The 16,445-nt window shown below is 43.4% G+C and overlaps 2 protein-coding genes across 6 annotated transcripts; one reads left to right on the top strand and one right to left on the bottom strand.

Moving 5' to 3' along the window:
- Positions 1-4,692: 4,692 nt before the first annotated feature.
- FBXO45 (F-box protein 45) lies at positions 4,693-10,878 on the bottom strand. Its single transcript, XM_081192040.1, has 3 exons — positions 10,448-10,878; positions 9,187-9,543; positions 4,693-7,693 (listed from the first exon to the last, which is right to left on the bottom strand). The coding sequence occupies exons 1-3, from the start codon at positions 10,760-10,762 to the stop codon at positions 7,508-7,510; spliced, it is 858 nt and encodes a 285-aa protein (XP_081048166.1). The 5' UTR covers positions 10,763-10,878; the 3' UTR covers positions 4,693-7,507.
- WDR53 (WD repeat domain 53) lies at positions 10,497-16,007 on the top strand. 5 transcript variants are annotated; one of them, XM_081192039.1, is made up of 3 exons: positions 10,497-10,615; positions 13,094-13,584; positions 15,223-16,007. In XM_081192039.1, the coding sequence occupies exons 2-3, from the start codon at positions 13,105-13,107 to the stop codon at positions 15,796-15,798; spliced, it is 1,056 nt and encodes a 351-aa protein (XP_081048165.1). In that variant the 5' UTR covers positions 10,497-10,615; positions 13,094-13,104; the 3' UTR covers positions 15,799-16,007. The 5 variants fall into 5 exon arrangements, with proteins under 5 accessions (XP_081048165.1, XP_081048164.1, XP_081048163.1 ...); XM_081192038.1 differs by lacking the exon at positions 10,497-10,615 and adding an exon at positions 10,958-11,060; XM_081192037.1 differs by lacking the exon at positions 10,497-10,615 and adding an exon at positions 11,030-11,168.
- The last annotated feature ends 438 nt before the right edge of the window (positions 16,008-16,445 follow it).

Genomic DNA, 16,445 nt, shown 5'->3' with positions numbered 1-16,445 from the left:
AAAGACTCCACCTCCTCCCCTGCCCACCAAAGCAAAGGAGTTACAGTGGTGCCTCGGGTTACATATGCTTCAGGTTACATACACTTCAGGTTACAGACTCCGCTAACCTGGAAGTAGTGCTTCAGGTTAAGAACTTTGCTTCAGGATGAGAACAGAAATCGTGCTCCAGCGGCGCGGCAGCAGCAGGAGGCCCCATTAGCTAAAGTGGTGCTTCAGGTTAAGAACAGTTTCAGGTTAAGAACAGACCTCCGGAACGAATTAAGTACTTAACCCGAGGTACCACTGTAGTTTTATAGGTAGGCTGAGAAAAAATAGCCCATATCCTGCTCAATGGAGCAGACTCAGAGTATGGATGCACCCGGGTTTGAGCAGCATATTAGACTTGTTTCCATCTGATTTTTTTTCCATCCTGCTGTCCCACATTCAATTGAATACCTGTTCAGCCAAACCACTCTCCCTCCCGGCTTAATGAAAAATATTAAAGCCATTTTGCTGAGTGTTCTTACGGAGGCTTGCAATGACTTCTCAGTGCTTGAAAGGTACTTTGCACACGCTCAGACGTTATTACTTCATGTTTCCAGAACTGAGCCATAAGGCGATGAAAATACATTCTAACAAGTAAGCTCTGTACAAAACTTTGTGCTGCATTCTCATCTTCTAATAGGAGTGTTCTTGTTCAGCATTCCGGCGGTCAGCAAGTCAGATCCTCTTTCAGCAGGTTTTTCCACCTGTTTCTGTTTTTCATTTCCAACCACCGTTCAACTTTCTATCAGCATGCTCAGTCCTCAGGTGTTACCATGGCTTGTTATTTCTTTATAAAACAAATTATACCACTTTTTATTTACAGTGGTACCTCAGGTTACATACACTTCAGGTTACATAGGCTTCAGGTTACAGACTCCGCTAAGCCAGAAATAGTGCTTCAGATTAAGAACTTTGCTTCAGGATGAGAACAGAAATTGTGCTTTAGCGGCGCGGCGGCAGCAGGAGGCCCCATTAGCTAAAGTGGTGCTTCAGGTTAAGAACAGTTTCAGGTTAAGAACGGACCTCCGGAACAAATTAAGTACTTAACCCGAGGTACCAGTGTACAAGTGTTTATATATCCGCTAAGGAAAGATACATCATGCTGCTTTACATTTGAGGATATTTGCTTAAGGTTTCATTTGGCCTTCCTGCAGCAAACTGCTGTCCCCTGCTGTTAGGAAATTAGGGCTGCTTTCCTTCTTCTCAATATTCACACCCAAAACACATAGTGATTAGCTTTTCTTTCTTCTTTTTACATAGCTGTTGTTAACACATTTCTCTGACAGAGGCACACACATTAAATTGCTCCCTTCCTTCCAGGAATTCACATCTTCCACCCTAATCCGAGTAGTTTACAAAGAATCACAATTACACAAACAATTTTAAAACCTTGAAAGCAGCACGATGTAAAAGAACAGCATAAAAAGTAAGTAACATTAACTCTTTGGAAAAAGGATAAATTGTTATTCACCTTCACAATTTCAAAAGCTCCAGATGACAAATGAGAGATCACTGGAGACATATTCTATATTTGTAGAACTTGTTTTACTTACAAATATACCACTAAAGCATATTGGAAGCAAACAGGCACTCATCCAAGCAGACACCACAGTTTACAGTCCAGTATCAGTTTTCCAAAGAAAGCTTGTGAACTCCAGTGATGCTCCAACCAACACACAGCTCTCTCTACCTTTCCAAGTTCTAAGTGTTTCTCCCAGTGTCCATTTCTCCAAGTTGGGAATGTAGGAGAGAGTTGTTGGGTCTGCAATGCCACAGCTCGCAGTGGTTCTCAACCTGTGGGTCCCCAGATGTTGTTGGACTACAACTCCCATCATCCCTGAGCTCTGTCCTTGCTAGCTAGGGGTGATGGGAGTTCTAGTCCCAAAACATCTGAGGACCCACAGGTTGAGAAAGGCTGGTTAGAGGCTCATGTAGGAGCAAGAGGCATCACACCTTCCCACTCAGGCGCTGATTCAGACAGGTGCTTCCATTTGCTTCCCTCCTTCTGAGTAGCCTCGTGTGCAGCTAGGCATACACAGCAGCAGTGGCTCTGAAACCAGGCTTCCTCAACCTCGGCCCTCCAGATATTTTTTGGCCTACAACTCCCATGATCCCTAGCTAGGAAGACTAGTGGTCAGGGGTGCTGGGAACTGTAGTCTCAAAACATCTGGAGGGCTGAGGTTGAGGAAGCCTGCTCTGAAACTCTTGCCTGCTCCTGTGACCCTGGAAGAGATTGGGGGCGGGGGGATTTCAGTTAGCCAGAAGCCCAGGCAGCTCCAGTCATAGGCCAGGGATATCTGGATCAAATGGTTTTTCAGGGTCACTTGCAGTGTGGAAATCTACTGGAGGGTCCTGCTCTTACCTCTCTTACCTCTGAGAAGACCTCAGATGCAATGTCTGGGCAGGCAGAACCCTGACACATTTACTGGAGGATGTCATATTTCCAAACTGTGCTGGGTATTACATTCAAAACCAGAACAGATTCTCAGGCTGCCAGGTGCACATCTCCCGTCATTCACTTTCACTGAAACATGAATTTAATATAAAAACATAACACAAAGACTTTGTGTGCAGACTTGCTAATACAGCCTTTTAACACTCCTACTGAATTGTACCTCTCTTGCACTGAAGGTAAAGAGAATGCACAAACATTATATAATCAACACTCCTGAGCATTTCCACTGTCAGGATATTCTAGTTCCATGAGGACAAGAACATTCTCTCTTGGGTCTGTACAGCGCCTCTCATGTGACATATGAGGTAGCAGCTCCACCATGTAGAATTGTTTATAATTTTCCTACTTGTTGCCTAGCATAGACATTCTACAGCAAATTAAATTCCACCATCATTTACACCTACTAGATTAGGCAGAACACTTTGAGCGAACTTAGTTTGTTATCAATAGACAAACCTCAGATGAAGCTGGACTCAACTTGAATCTTAGTTAAACGCACATCAGTTCCAATTCTCTTCATGAGGCCTACTCCCCAATCTACTCTAGATTGCAGCATGCCTGCTTACTTCAGTGGAGCTAGGGCTTCAGTCCTATCAGCATTTGTGCTGTGGTCTAAACCACAGCCTAGGACTTGCCGATCAGAAAGTCGGCAGCTCAAATCCCCGCGAAGGGGTGAGCTTCTGTTGCTCGGTCCCAGCTCCTGCCAACCTAGCGGTTTGAAAGCACGTTAAAGTGCAAACAGATAAATAGGTACTGCTCCAGCGGGAAGGTAAACGGCGTTTCGGTGCAGTGCTTTGGTTCGCCAGAAGCGGCATAGTCATGTTTGCCACATGACCTGGAAGCTGTCTGCGAACTCTGTCTCCCTCGGCCTATAGAGCGAGATGAGCGCCGCAACCCCAGTCATCTGCGACTGGACCTAATGGTCAGGGGTACCTTTACCTTTACCTTTTAAGCTTTTGTGCTAGAGAGTCAGCCTCTCACAACAGAATGCAACCGTAATCCTTTTTTGGCAATTTGCTGCCTGCTTGTAATTTGAAATTGCTGCTTTGTTTTGTTTTTAAACCTAACCTCAATCCACAATTGTTATACATATTACAGTTGGAATTTAATTCTCCTTTCCCTCTCTTGTTTTCATCATGGTCATCACCCTCACACAACATGGAATTAGAGAACCATCAGGAATAATGTAAACCTACACTAATACTTCTGTAAAAGGGCACTTGGAACCATTCTCCTAGTCCACTAGTGAAATGACGTACAAGCCACTCATATGCATGAAAGGGAAAGCCCAGCAACCAGAGCATGATAGCTCTCTGCTCTTAAACTTACATCATACAACAGTGCTTCTGCTGAAAGAACTCCCAAGAGGAATCCTGTCTCTATTGCGTGTGGCAGCATATGGAGACTTGATCAGCTATAGTCACCACATTATAGTCTCAGTTGATTATTTCCTTTATGAATTACCATGTCTCACCATCCACCCACAGCTGAAGTCTCAAAGCAACTCATTTAGGATGTACAGTATTAATAATAGTAGTTCATTTTCCAAGCATGTACACTTTTACGACAGTAACAACTGCAGTTCCCATGTGCCCTCTGGAAGTAGCCAAGTTTCATTTGAAGGCCGCTTCACATTGAATGTTTAAGGAATACTCTCTAGATGGTTTGTGTCTGCACCTAAAAATATAAAAAATCAATGCAGGTGATGCATGTGTTATACTTATTAGGGAGCTGCAGTTTACTGGTGCATTCTACTGAGTGTGTTCTGTTGGGGAGACGGACAGGATTTGTATCTGTATAGTTTTGTGAAATAGCCCTGCCCAAGTAAGCTGTCTTCATTTTCTGCTCCACCCCAGAATCTGAGGGCTGAGATCCAGTTAAACACTCCTCATAGACCTTGAACAAACTCCCAGACAGCCTGTCTCTGCAAAAATGCTGAGACATCGTACCTGTGAGAAATGCGTATTTTGCTACAAGGCTTCTACAAAAACAAAACAGGAAAACGAACACCACCATTTCCATCATGGAGAGTTTACACATACCGTAGTTCAGCTTATCAAAGGGGTTTACATATTTATCTCCAGGGAAAGTTCACAATTTGACATTAGTCGATCACATAAATATTGTAAAAAAATTCTGTATTCCAGTCAAACAGAAAATCACCCAGTACTAATAGGACTCAATTAGAACACACAATAATACAGAGTAGTATATTTATGTTTTAACAATTTATTTCAGTTGTTTGTACAGCTTGGAATTGGTCTTCGGGTAATAAGTTATAAGAGGTTTATATACATATTTGTCCCCTGTGCCCCAAGGAATTTTTGACCACTTGGCACAAGCAGAATGCTATGCCACATGTAAGGGTAAAGCGAGCAAGACATCCTGTATAAATGGAAGTAAAACCTAGCAAAAATTTCCCTGACACAGTTCTTAGGACCAGCTCTCTCAACTCAAAAGTCCATAAATAAGTGCAGAGGGCAATCCATCCGAGACTGCACAGAGAGACTATATTACTCTAACGAAAGCTTCTTTCCTTTTAGTTTAGCTCATGCCATAGAATCTTGTAGTGATATATTTTATAGCATAGTATACAGTCAACGTTTTCTGGAAGTGATACATCTTTCCAAAATCATTCATTTCTTCATAGTACCAGTGTTGAAATGATTCACTTGCTTAATTTTAGAAAGAGACCAGGAATGAACTTGTTAAGCGGCATACTACACATAGAACAAATATTTTAAAAACATTTATTCACACATGCAGACCTCAAATGCAGTTCTGTGGAATCTGAACATGGAAGGAAAGTGAAGTGAAGATCTAGGAAAGCCTGAACAGCTGAGAACATGCAACATAGACTCCTCCAGTACAATCACTGCCCTTTTTTTTGAATCCACATTTTATCCCTCACACTTTCAGCGGCCTCATAAAAGAGCCTCTTTCTGCCTAGTGTGATGCTATTCACTACAGTCCTGTGCCACCAACCAAAGAATACTAGCAGTCCCAAACCAATAATCAACCATAACTTCCTTCTGCAACTTCTACAAGGGAGCAGAGGGGTTTGGAAACAATAGTAAAACAAGATGCATTAGTATGTCAAGATGGTAGGACAGGTAACATGATGGCTAAGCCTACAGCAAGAAGGCTAGGTTGCTGGGAAGGTCATAGCATGACCAATTTTTAAGTATTGAGGACCGATGGCACTACCAAAGATACTGGATTGCCACTTTAAACCTTGCATGCAGCAAGAATGTACTCTTCAGCCCATTAAAAAAAATAAAAACGTAGTGTTTAGCAGCTTTCCCTGACTTTAACAAAAATAAGAATGCCTAAGGGAATTGTTCTCTTTTGCACATCTAAGGAACTATATGTCTGCGAGACAGCATAATTCTGATTATGATGTAAAGAATGTAAACAATACCTCATTTCCTCCCAAAGGCCTACACATACTTACCTAGGAGTACATCCCACTGAACATAGTGGGGTTTGCTTCTGAGAAGAAGAAAAAATGCCCAGGACTGCATTGAAAGTGTTTTCTCACTCTACACCAAATAAATAGATGTCTAAGGCAGAACAAAATAGCACTTTAGTACCAAGAACCAGCCTGTGGACTTAGACGATTAAGACATACAAGCTGTGCAGGATATGGGTGCCAAAGAATGGGGAAATGCAGTTGCTCCATCATCTGAAGGTGCTTTCTTTATGCACGACAAATTAGCTTTGTAAAACGTTTCTCAGCAATTAATATAACCAAAGGACAGACTCCATAATTGTGTCAGAAATTTGATTCCTGTTTGAAGTTCAATTTATTTATGCTAAAGATTGAAATATGTTAAAATATTTTTCTATGCAATTTTAACATGGTATGTATTTAGGTAGTACTTTGGAAACCTATTTTTCAAAATATTTAGTTAAATATGCAATACTTGCAATCTAATATCTATACTGGGAAGAGAGCAATACATTTGGCAATAGACCAAAATGAAGTGTTGGGGTACTGCAGACCATAATGGTAACAACCCACCAAGCATGGCCACCCCACAACCACAATACAATTCTGATTAAAATGGGTAAAGAGCAGCAGTATTTGGTGGACGGCTCATAGTTTGCAAGATTAATTTTAAGTCATACTTTAGAAGGTGGATGAAAGACATATGGTCATTTGCTACACACACTCACATTTTAAGTAAAACAAAAACACTCACATTAGAAACTGACTTTATCCTTCCACCTGCACAGAATTTTCAGCTATCAAATCTAAAGCATTTTACAATAAACATTCATAGTTTCTTTTGTCACATGAGATGTTGTACAACAAAACAAAAGAAGTGCACTTGTATGTATGCTGTTCAACTGGACAGACACCAACACCTGATATGTAGTGGGGGGGGGGGAGGTTTCCAATTAACAAAATTACATCCCAGGGAAAGCAACAGCAACCCTTTGTTTTGTTCTGGTTTTTAAAGTGTTCTGTAGAAACTGTCTTTAAAACACGCTTTAACATAACTGCACAATGTTTTGCTCTGGAGAAGTGCAATACATTGTACTCCTCATTACACTAAAAATACATTAAATAAAATCCAACCAATTTCAGTTACCTTTGGTAAAACACACTGGATCAAAGGCAGGAAGGAAACAAATAATTTTAAAAATGAAGTCTTTTTCACAGAACACACTGCTTACAGGTCTCAGTCAGCTTTCCTCAACCACTTCTATACAGGAGTCCCTTAAGTACGGTATGTACATGATTCCATTCTGCCACCTTTGCAGTGAAATCTTATGCAACATGCATGTGGTTAGCTGCCCATTCAACCAACTGCAACCCCCTGAGAATTTTTCTGGTCCGGCAGAAAAAGGAAAAGTAAAACTCTCTTCCGTACAGCTGGCCTTTTGGATCGCAAATTTTGGTTTTCCTTGATGTTTCTTGGATACGCATCCACACACTTCACTCATGCTTCCCTATTAACCCACATGCAAGTTTCTCCATATTGTCAACTTGATGTTCACGTCCCAGTTAAAAACAAAATGTCATCCATCTAAAGGTTTTCCCAGATAAACTAACGTCACTTCAGTGTTTCCATAGACAGCAGACACTGCTGGATACAGACATGTCTTTGGCAGTCCTCGGAATGCAACTCCTAGAAACTCATAGCCTCGCTCAAAAGCCAAAGTCTTGTCTTCCATGTCCAGGATGACACGAATTCTCTCACCTATCTGTAAACAAAAATAAGACTGATTGAAGAAAAGGGATAATGAAAAAGACAAGACAAAGTGAAGGTAAACAGATGCTGAGGCAAAATAACTTGGGGGGGATTAATTAAAACAATTAACATACAGAAAAGCCCTTTGAAGACATTTTCTGCTGATCAATGGTAAAGCTAAGAGTCAGTCATGGGGCTTTGAACAACTACACTGGTTAAACAGATATTCTTCATTTTGATGCATGCCTTGCTGAATTCAACTTGGCTAATTCCCAAGCTAGTGAGGTTAGGGAGGAAGCCTTACCAGGGAGTAACCCCCACTGAACAGATTGGGACCTATTTCCAAGTAAATGTAAACAGAATTGTGCCTAAAACAGAATGTGTCAGAGTTTACTATAAAAAATTCTGGAATGTATAGCTCAGGGTGGTCCAACATGTGGCCCATGAGACCTTTTTTGGTGGCCCTTGCCCTGAGACCTGTTACTACTCTTTAGCGACTCTTCTGCCTCTCCTGTCCTGAAGAGCAAGAGCTGGTTGGTTGCTTCTCCCCTCAACAGCAAATGAGCACGAGAGAGTATATGTGGTGGGGAGGGATGCTTGAAAACCCACCAATAAGGAGAAAGGGAGCTGGGCGACAAATTTCCAAATGTTTGAGGTTGCACCTTTTGATTGGTGGACCGGCATGGCAACATGGAGAGGAAGGTGTGGCTTGGTGCTGGCGCCTCTTTGAAGGAACAACAATAGTGATGGCAGAGCCGCCAGGCTGGAGGGAGGCCGCAACACAGCCCAGGCATGGTGTGCAGCCAGCCTACAGGAGGGATGTGGTGGGGCCTCTCTGCCCAGCACTCTGTGAGACTGGTGGGCTGCCCCTTGCCATGGAAGCTTTGCTGCTGCCCTGTTTGACAGATGGGGAGGGGGTGACTGCCTGCCAGGGACTGCAAGGGGCCTGGCTACATTACCCTTGGGGTCCCCTTCCAACTCTACAAATCCTTCCCCCCTCAGTCAACAACTGACCTGAAGAGGCTGTGCGGGGGTGGGGTGGGGAAGCAGGATAGATGGTGGTGGCTGTGGTGACTGGCTGGCAGGTGAAGAGGATGAGGCAGCTGTTGCCTGCCCTACCACCCCATCTTATGCTGTCTTCTCCTCCATGGGCTGCATTTATTTAATGGCTTCACAAGAGGCTCAAATCGTTTTGACTAGAAGTCGTCTAAAATTATTTTATTTTGATTTATATTCGACCTTTTTATCCTGACAGGAACTCAATCTATCAATTGTGTATTTAATTATATACCGGTATATTCAATTAAATATATTAATTGCTTACATTAAATATATTAACTATATTGTGTACTCTTTAATTTACAATATGGAAATTTAATTCAGTGTGTGGCCCACAGGTTCTGTGTCAAAGTGCTCTTGAGGCGCACTTGGTCTAAGTGGTTGGACCTCCCTGGCATAGCTCTTCACAGATCCAACAGTCTTATATACATTCCAGGTTTCACTCACTTGATATTTGGGGGCATTGTTGCACTGGGGGAAGCTGCCATTGACCTCTCCATTATGTAACAAGTTATTGTCCACCAAATTCCAGCCCCAGCTCTGGTCATCACTGCCCAGGAGTGCCACATAGCCCTGACACTGCATGGGAGCTCGTTTTGTAGCGATCCCAATTACTGCCACTGTGCCAAGAGGGCCTTCCCACCAGACTTCCCAAGCATGACGGCCTTCACTGAAACCAATCTTGGTCCTTGCTCCATCTGTACTCTGTGCAATGGGATTCCGATGCAAAGTAAATCCATTCTTCTTAATGTAGACATTCCTAGAACAATCATTGGTGCTGAAAGCATGCTGAAAGGCGCGTACCTAGAACAGAAGGTATTTTTTGAAAAAGCAATGCTGGAGATAAGATTACTAAACTAGGCAAGGCTATTAAGACAGCAACAACAACAACTCTACACACCTATTCTTAATAAGGTATGGTAAACCCAAATAGATGTATAATTAACCCATCTGTAAAAGAATGCCACCCAGAGTAAGAACACGCTGTGATTTCACAACCTCAGTCCTCACCACCTGCCCAGCTGGGCTAGAACTGGCTACCTGGCTCAACATAGAAAAACAGGCCTGCCAAGGTCTTTTGGAAACAGAGTAAGCAGGAGAAAAGCATCGTTTAAACACCAGCTATTCCAGGCATGCTGGAGGAAGGCATCAACCCCCCCAGGGGGGTCCTCAATCCAGTTCCCAAGATGGTGCCCTATTGAGCACCATACCTTTCTGCAGTTCCTACCATGCAAAGCATCTGGGCCATAGGCAGCGGCTGCAAAGAGGAACCACATCTAAACAACATGTACTCAATGAGTGTTTCCACCAACACTGGTATGCATATATACATGTGCAATTGGGGAGGGGGAATGACAGTTTGCATTTTACTGGAGCTAGGAAACAGCCCAGAATCGGTGCCAGAGTTCTGCCTTGGAACAAAGTAAGCAGCCAGTGCTTTTGAGCATGTGCGTTAGTGCCTCTCTTTCCCTCTCTCTCACAACACGGAACAATTTCCTCTCCTCCCCGAACATCTGGGTTTAAGAAGAAAGAGGTCCTGCTCACAAAACACAGGAGACGAGACCCTCGGCACCTCCAGTATCTTATCTCGTGCAAGGGATGTAGGGGCAGAGTACCCAGATTATATATACTGTATATATTCCCTCCTGGGTTTCCTCGCGCGCGCAAAAAAGGAGGGTCGCTCCCTCCCGTGCGGGGCCATCCTGACCTTGCCCTTGTAGGTGGGCACGTTGCAGAGGATGTCGGTGCGCAGTGCCTCCTCCGCCAGGCTGCGAGCGGCCAGGCTCCGCCACACCTCGCTGTTCTCGTCGCCGTGCAGGACGCGGCACCACAGCTTGCACACCAGCGCGCAGCTCCGCAGCTCCCGCAGCTCCAGGTAGGAGAAGACGAACTCGAGCACCCGCCCGGGAAGCCGCCAGCCCCCCGCATTAGCAGCCGTAGCGGCGGCGGCTGCAGCAGCAACAGCCACCGAGCTCGGCGTTCCTCCTCCGCCGCCGCCTCCGCCGCCGGCAGCCGCCGCCATAGCCTCCGGTCCCACCGAGTCCTCGCGTCCCGCGCGCACGCCTCGCCAACCGACCGCCCCGGCCCAGGCAAAGGCGGTGCGAGGCCGCGAGCCCACCAAGCAGCCAACCGGCCAATCCGGCTCACGCCGTCAGCGAGGGCAGGGAGGGAGGCGGCGCAGCCGACGCTCGACGTCCTTCCCACCAGCTGCCGGCAAGTGCGGGCGGAAGTGAAAGCTTTAGCCTGGGCCTGAGGAGGCGTCGGAGAAAGTGCTGTCTTCCCCCCCTCCACTGCCTCTTCGGTTCGCGGTTGGAGGAGCAGTGAGACGAATCCAGGTTTCCTGCCGCGGGTCTCTCCGACTGCGGAGCTTTTATTCGCTTTTTGTTACTACTATTGTGGCGGCGGTGGTTGAGAGCTAGGCCCTGAAGGTGAGCCGACCATGTTGGGTGAGGGCAGAGCTGTCAAGGGGGCTTCTCTAAATCCATGCGCGAAAACCTCACCTGTTAATGTAAAGGGGGGGGGTGTGTGATAATAGGGTGACGTAATTTCTCTTCGCCGGAAGAGGACACTGTAGCATGGAGAGACGGCGGGACGGGTAAGCCTGTCTGAGGTAATTCGGTTATGTTTTTGGCCTCCTCGATACTAAAATACAGCAGTAGGGTGGCTTGGCTTGAGGCTGTCACCCTATTGCGTATTTACTTGGCAATAAGTCTTACAGAAGTGGTGTACACAGGATTAGGGCTGGATTGTAGGCGTGTTTCTGACTGGTTTGGTCCTCATAGCTATGAAGAATGCTCACCCATCTCCCTGTTTTCACGTCTTTTCTTTTCCTTCCCCCACCCTTCACCGAATGTTTTCTCTAGTCCGGAGTATTGTTTGAACGCGATTTGCCCGTCTTTCCTTGCCAGTACTGGTCTGGGCTAGTCAAATGCCAGCCACTTCTCTGCCTCCACTTGACACCCTTGTGATGATTAATGCTCGTCTGTCAATCCGTATAGAACGTCCCTAAGCATATGTATGAAGAAGAAGTAATAATAATAATAATAATTTATTATTTATACCCCGTCCATCTGGCAGGGTTTCCCCAGCCATTATGGGCGGCTCCCAACAGAACATTAAACAGAATAAAACGTCAAACATTAAAAACTTCCCTAAACAGGGCTGCCTTCAGATGTCTTCTAAAAGTCAGATAGTTGTTTATTTCTTTGACATCTGATGGGAGGGCGTTCCACAGGGTGGGTGCCACCACTGAGAAGGCCCTCTGCTTGGTTCCCTGTAATCTCACTTCTCGCAGTGAGGGAACCGCCAGAAGGCCATTGGTACTGGACCTTAGTGTCCGGGCTGAAGGATGGGGGTGGAGACACTCCTTCAGGTATACTGGGTCATCTCCAGGGAGTTAAATACATACTAAGGAATACCATTTATTTTCAAAGACATTCTTTCAAAGAACAGACATACTGAGCTTTGTTTTCCAAAATGTCATGCTAGGAACTTACTGTCAGTGATTTACTTTTGCTCGATCCTATTTTGCCATTCAGATTTCTGACTGCAGTTCTCTGTTAGTGTTATATGACCATAAGGTATATAGGCATATTCATCATGGGTACATTAGTAAACCAGACAAACTGTTGCGGGCACCACTTACCGTATTTTTTGTCCCATAGGACGCTCCGTCCCATAGGACGCACCTAGTTTTTTTTGGGGGGGGAATAAAGGAAGAAAGGGCTGCCTAGGCTGTGGATGTCTTCCCGAAGCGCCGGGCGCTCTGCTTTCAGCGGAAACTCCCGCATGGCTGCCTAGGCTGCAGATGTCTTCCTGAAGCCTGGAGAGCGACCCCTCTCGCTCTCCAAGCTTCAGCGAAAGCCTGCAATCGCCCCATAGGACGCACCCAGATTTCCCCTTCATTTTTGGAGGGGAATAAGTGCGTCCTATGGGGCAAAAAATACGGTATGCTTGGTTGTGGTGCCCATATCACAGTGTATTCTGTTGACTACTGCAGAATGTTCCTTTCAATCCCTTATTTCAGTAGGAAAAGGGGATTCTGTGGTGCCAGGGAAGGCATCTGTGATTTCATGTGCACTAGCAGATGCCACATTGGCAAGCTTTGCTATAAACCAATTAATTGAGGAGAACAGAGGTGTATATTGCATGCCTAAACACATGGCCTCTCATTTAAACAAAATCAGACTGATACTTAAAGCTGTTTTGGTTCCAGGATTACAAATTATGGTTTCAAAGGTGGCGTTAAAACATACATTCTGTCCATGCAATGAAGTGATGCATCCTGTGACTTTTGAGGAATCAGCTATACCAGAAACTTCTATCTTGCTAATCATGTATTTGTGTTTTTCAGACTCTCCTACTATGGCGGAGAAGTGGGCCAATGGACACTCTTCTTCAATATTATGTTTGAACGTGAACAAAGATGGTCTGTTGGCTTCAGGAGCAGAAGGAGGGGAGCTAACCATCTGGAGTGAGGAAGGGACTCCATTAGAGCACACACTTCTCCAGAAATCTGATGATGTCACCAGTGTTGTGTTTTCTCCCACCTGTTCCAAAAGACTATATGCTTCTCATGGAGAGACTGTTAGCATTTTGGATACTAGGTGTCTCAAAGAGCCAGTTGAACATTTCCATGTAAATGATGAAGAGATCAATTGTCTTTCAGTAAATGAAACAGATAGTTTATTAGGTGCTGCAGATGATTCTGGAGTAATAAAGATAATTGATCTGGAAAGCAAGAAGTTAAGCCGCTGCCTTAGACGACACTCAAATATTTGTGCATCAGTTGTGTTTCGTCCTCAAAGACCTCAAAGCCTTCTTTCATGTGGTCTGGATATGAAGGTGATCAGCATAAAATGAAAGCTTCCTGTAGGGCACACACCAGCAATGATCTTTGATACATGTTTCTTTCCTCTCCTACTATATGTTAATTTGGCTATGAGCCTCCTGTGGCATTAGATGAAGTAATCCTCCTATATATGTATTGATCAGGAATTAAGATAGTCCCTTGTGAAAGACAGTATGAGTGCCAGCCAAGATAAAACAAGCAGGCAAGATAAAAAGGAATCATTCTTGAAATGTTGGCTTCCAGTGAATGGCTAAATCAAATGCTGAAGTAGTTTAACGGAGGGGACAAATTAAGTAATAAAGAATACAACTGAGGGTGAGCAAAGTGCCCTTATGCCACTGAGTATAGACCAAATCCCAAATTATTGGGTTTTTATGCTATGTTGAGCCCTGGCATTTCTCTTTATAGAAATATCCAGGTTCATCGTCTTAAATTTCTGCTGTGTGAGAAATTCTTAAAGTTAGTGTGGTGATTAAACTTCTTTATTATGCATGTAGGGAAGTAAAAAGGCAACAATATTATGGCTATACAGGCTCAAATCGGATATTGTGTTTCCAATCTTCAAACAGTGACTTAGAGATTGGGAATGTGTTGCAGGCTGTCATGGTCCCTGCTTCCCTATTATGCATAGATTCCCCTCTCTTTTCCACAATTTGTGGTATTCATTATATTCAGATTCAGCAAACTAAGATCAGCACTCACAGGGCATCTCCTCCAAAACATGGTTTGAAGCAGGTTGGCACACAGTGTTGGGAGGCACATCTGGTAGTGCTAACCTGTATTTTGTTAGATTCTGATATTGTTTTAAACCATAGTTATCACAAGAAAGGAGGTGAGAAATTTGCAGTTGAAGAAACGTGAGCCTGTGGCATATTCCCTATCTTCAAATTAATGACCTGAAATGTGATGGTTGATGAACCAGGGAGTCCTGCATCACACAAGCAATTTATGATGCAATTTGAACCATGTCTACTCAGAAATAAGTTCTGTGGAATTCAAAGGGACTTACAGATAAGTGAGATAAGGATTGCAGTCTAGTTTGGTTTTTGCACAAGCCAATTCTATTTTAACCAACACCCATCTATAATAAAAGCAGTATTAAACTATTTTAAATGAATAATGGTATACATCTTTCAGTTCTTAGTTTCTATAATGAGGCTTCTGATTTAAGAAAGAAATAGTTTTTGCTCAGTTCTTGGTTACTGGTTGTTGTAATTAATACAACATAGAGGTCTGGGTGTTGTCACAGGAATGCTGTTTTCACAGCTTAGATAATGCAACATTTTGAGAACCTCTGTTTCTTTGGCACAAGGTAATTTGTTCAGCTTGGTAGATGGATTTAATAAACGTAGTAAAAGTACTCTTAAGAAATCTTTTGTGCAATTTGTTTAAAGCTTCTCAAAGCTTAACAGTGAAAAATGCTACTATATAAATGATAGTAAACTTTTTTTCACTCGATTTATAGACGCAGGGAAGCATCACTTGGTGACAGCTACCTCAATTTATGACTCTGGGAATAGAACAACATAAAGGAAACTTAAAACTGTGTGCAAATAGGAACATGAACTCATTTAGTGTGTGCTAGTATATGCCCTATACAAAGAAATAATTCTGATTTGTTCTATTTGAAGGTTATGATGTGGAACTTGCAGAAAGCTCGCCCTCTGTGGATTGTGGACTTGCAAGAGGAGGAAGTCAATGAACATTCAACTGGTCAGCTTTTTAACCCTCCATTGGCCCATTCCTTGTCTGTTTCTCCTTGTGGCAATGTTTTTGGCTGTGGAGCTGAAGATGGTAAAATCAGAATCTTTAGGGTAACAGGTACCAAGTTTGAGCAGGAGGCAGCATTTAAGGGCCACTCCTTAGCAGTGTCACAGATTTTCTTTCTACCAGAAGCCTACCGGTTCATTACAGGAGGAAATGATGGCAGAGTGTTGTTGTGGGATGTCAGCAATGAACTAGGAAAACAGAAGAGTCCAGTCAAATCCATCCACAGAAGGAGAACTAGGATGCCCAACACCACCAAGAAACTTGACAAAATAAATGCAGAGTGTTCAAATGAGCATGTGCCAATTTTACCAAAACTAACGATTGAACATGGAGAGAAGGTGAACTGGATTTCATGTGCAGAGATTAAAGGCTCTAGAAGAATACTGGTTGCTGATCAGAGTACCAGTATATCAGTCTATCCTATTGCTGAAGCTTAGACATGCCTTGGCCTAACCATTTGTCTGATACACCACCTTTATTACCCCTAATGTGTTTTAAACCAGCTGCAGCTTTTCTGTATATTGCTAAAAATATTTATTTTAGCAGTGGATAAAATTTAATTCATTGTATCAGTAATGGGATATCTTATGATAAACCAGGTATTAACTTGCTGATGAGTTTGAAATAAAATTCAGTTGTGAATGTGTGCATGTGTGAATAACTTTTTGACAGGAGGAAAAAATTGCATATTGGTACATGCTATTGTAAATTCCAATGCCATCAGAAGACTTTCAAAAGATCCCTTCATGCACACTTAAGCCAGCTGAACTACATCTACCCAGTATTTGGATTTGAGCTTTAATGTATAATTTATCCATGAGTATGCCTGAATTTCTCCATGGTGGATCCTAGAAGTTGTATTTTCCTCTATTGTGGTTCAAAAGCAAAAAGCTGATTCCAAGGAATCCTTAAGTCTTAAATTATGCAGCACAATCTAGGTTTCTTCTATGAAGAAATCAAACATGAGTTCCTAATTAATTTTTTCAACCAATTGTTACATACTGTTGTTATCATAAAATGTTATCAATATGCCCAGGTTTAGATACTTCTGCCTAGTTTATTAACATTAATATTCTTTTGCTGT

This window comes from Podarcis bocagei (genome assembly GCF_964188305.1).
Source record: "Podarcis bocagei genome assembly, chromosome: 4".
NCBI classification, from domain to species: Eukaryota; Metazoa; Chordata; class Lepidosauria; order Squamata; family Lacertidae; genus Podarcis; species Podarcis bocagei.
Note: the sequence above shows the minus strand (reverse complement) of the source record. Positions and strands in the feature narration are given on the sequence as shown.

Coding starts and splice junctions, on each gene's coding strand:
- FBXO45 (XM_081192040.1), bottom strand. CDS start 10,762: ATGGCGGCGGCTGCCGGCGGCGGAGGCGGCGGCGGAGGAGGAACGCCG. Junction 9,544..10,447: donor TGCCCACCTACAAGGGCAAG/GTCAGGATGGCC, acceptor CTTCTGTTCTAG/GTACGCGCCTTTCAGCATGC. Junction 7,694..9,186: donor ACAATGCCCCCAAATATCAA/GTGAGTGAAACC, acceptor TTTTGTTTACAG/ATAGGTGAGAGAATTCGTGT.
- WDR53 (XM_081192039.1), top strand. CDS start 13,105: ATGGCGGAGAAGTGGGCCAATGGACACTCTTCTTCAATATTATGTTTG. Junction 13,585..15,222: donor CATGTGGTCTGGATATGAAG/GTGATCAGCATA, acceptor TTCTATTTGAAG/GTTATGATGTGGAACTTGCA.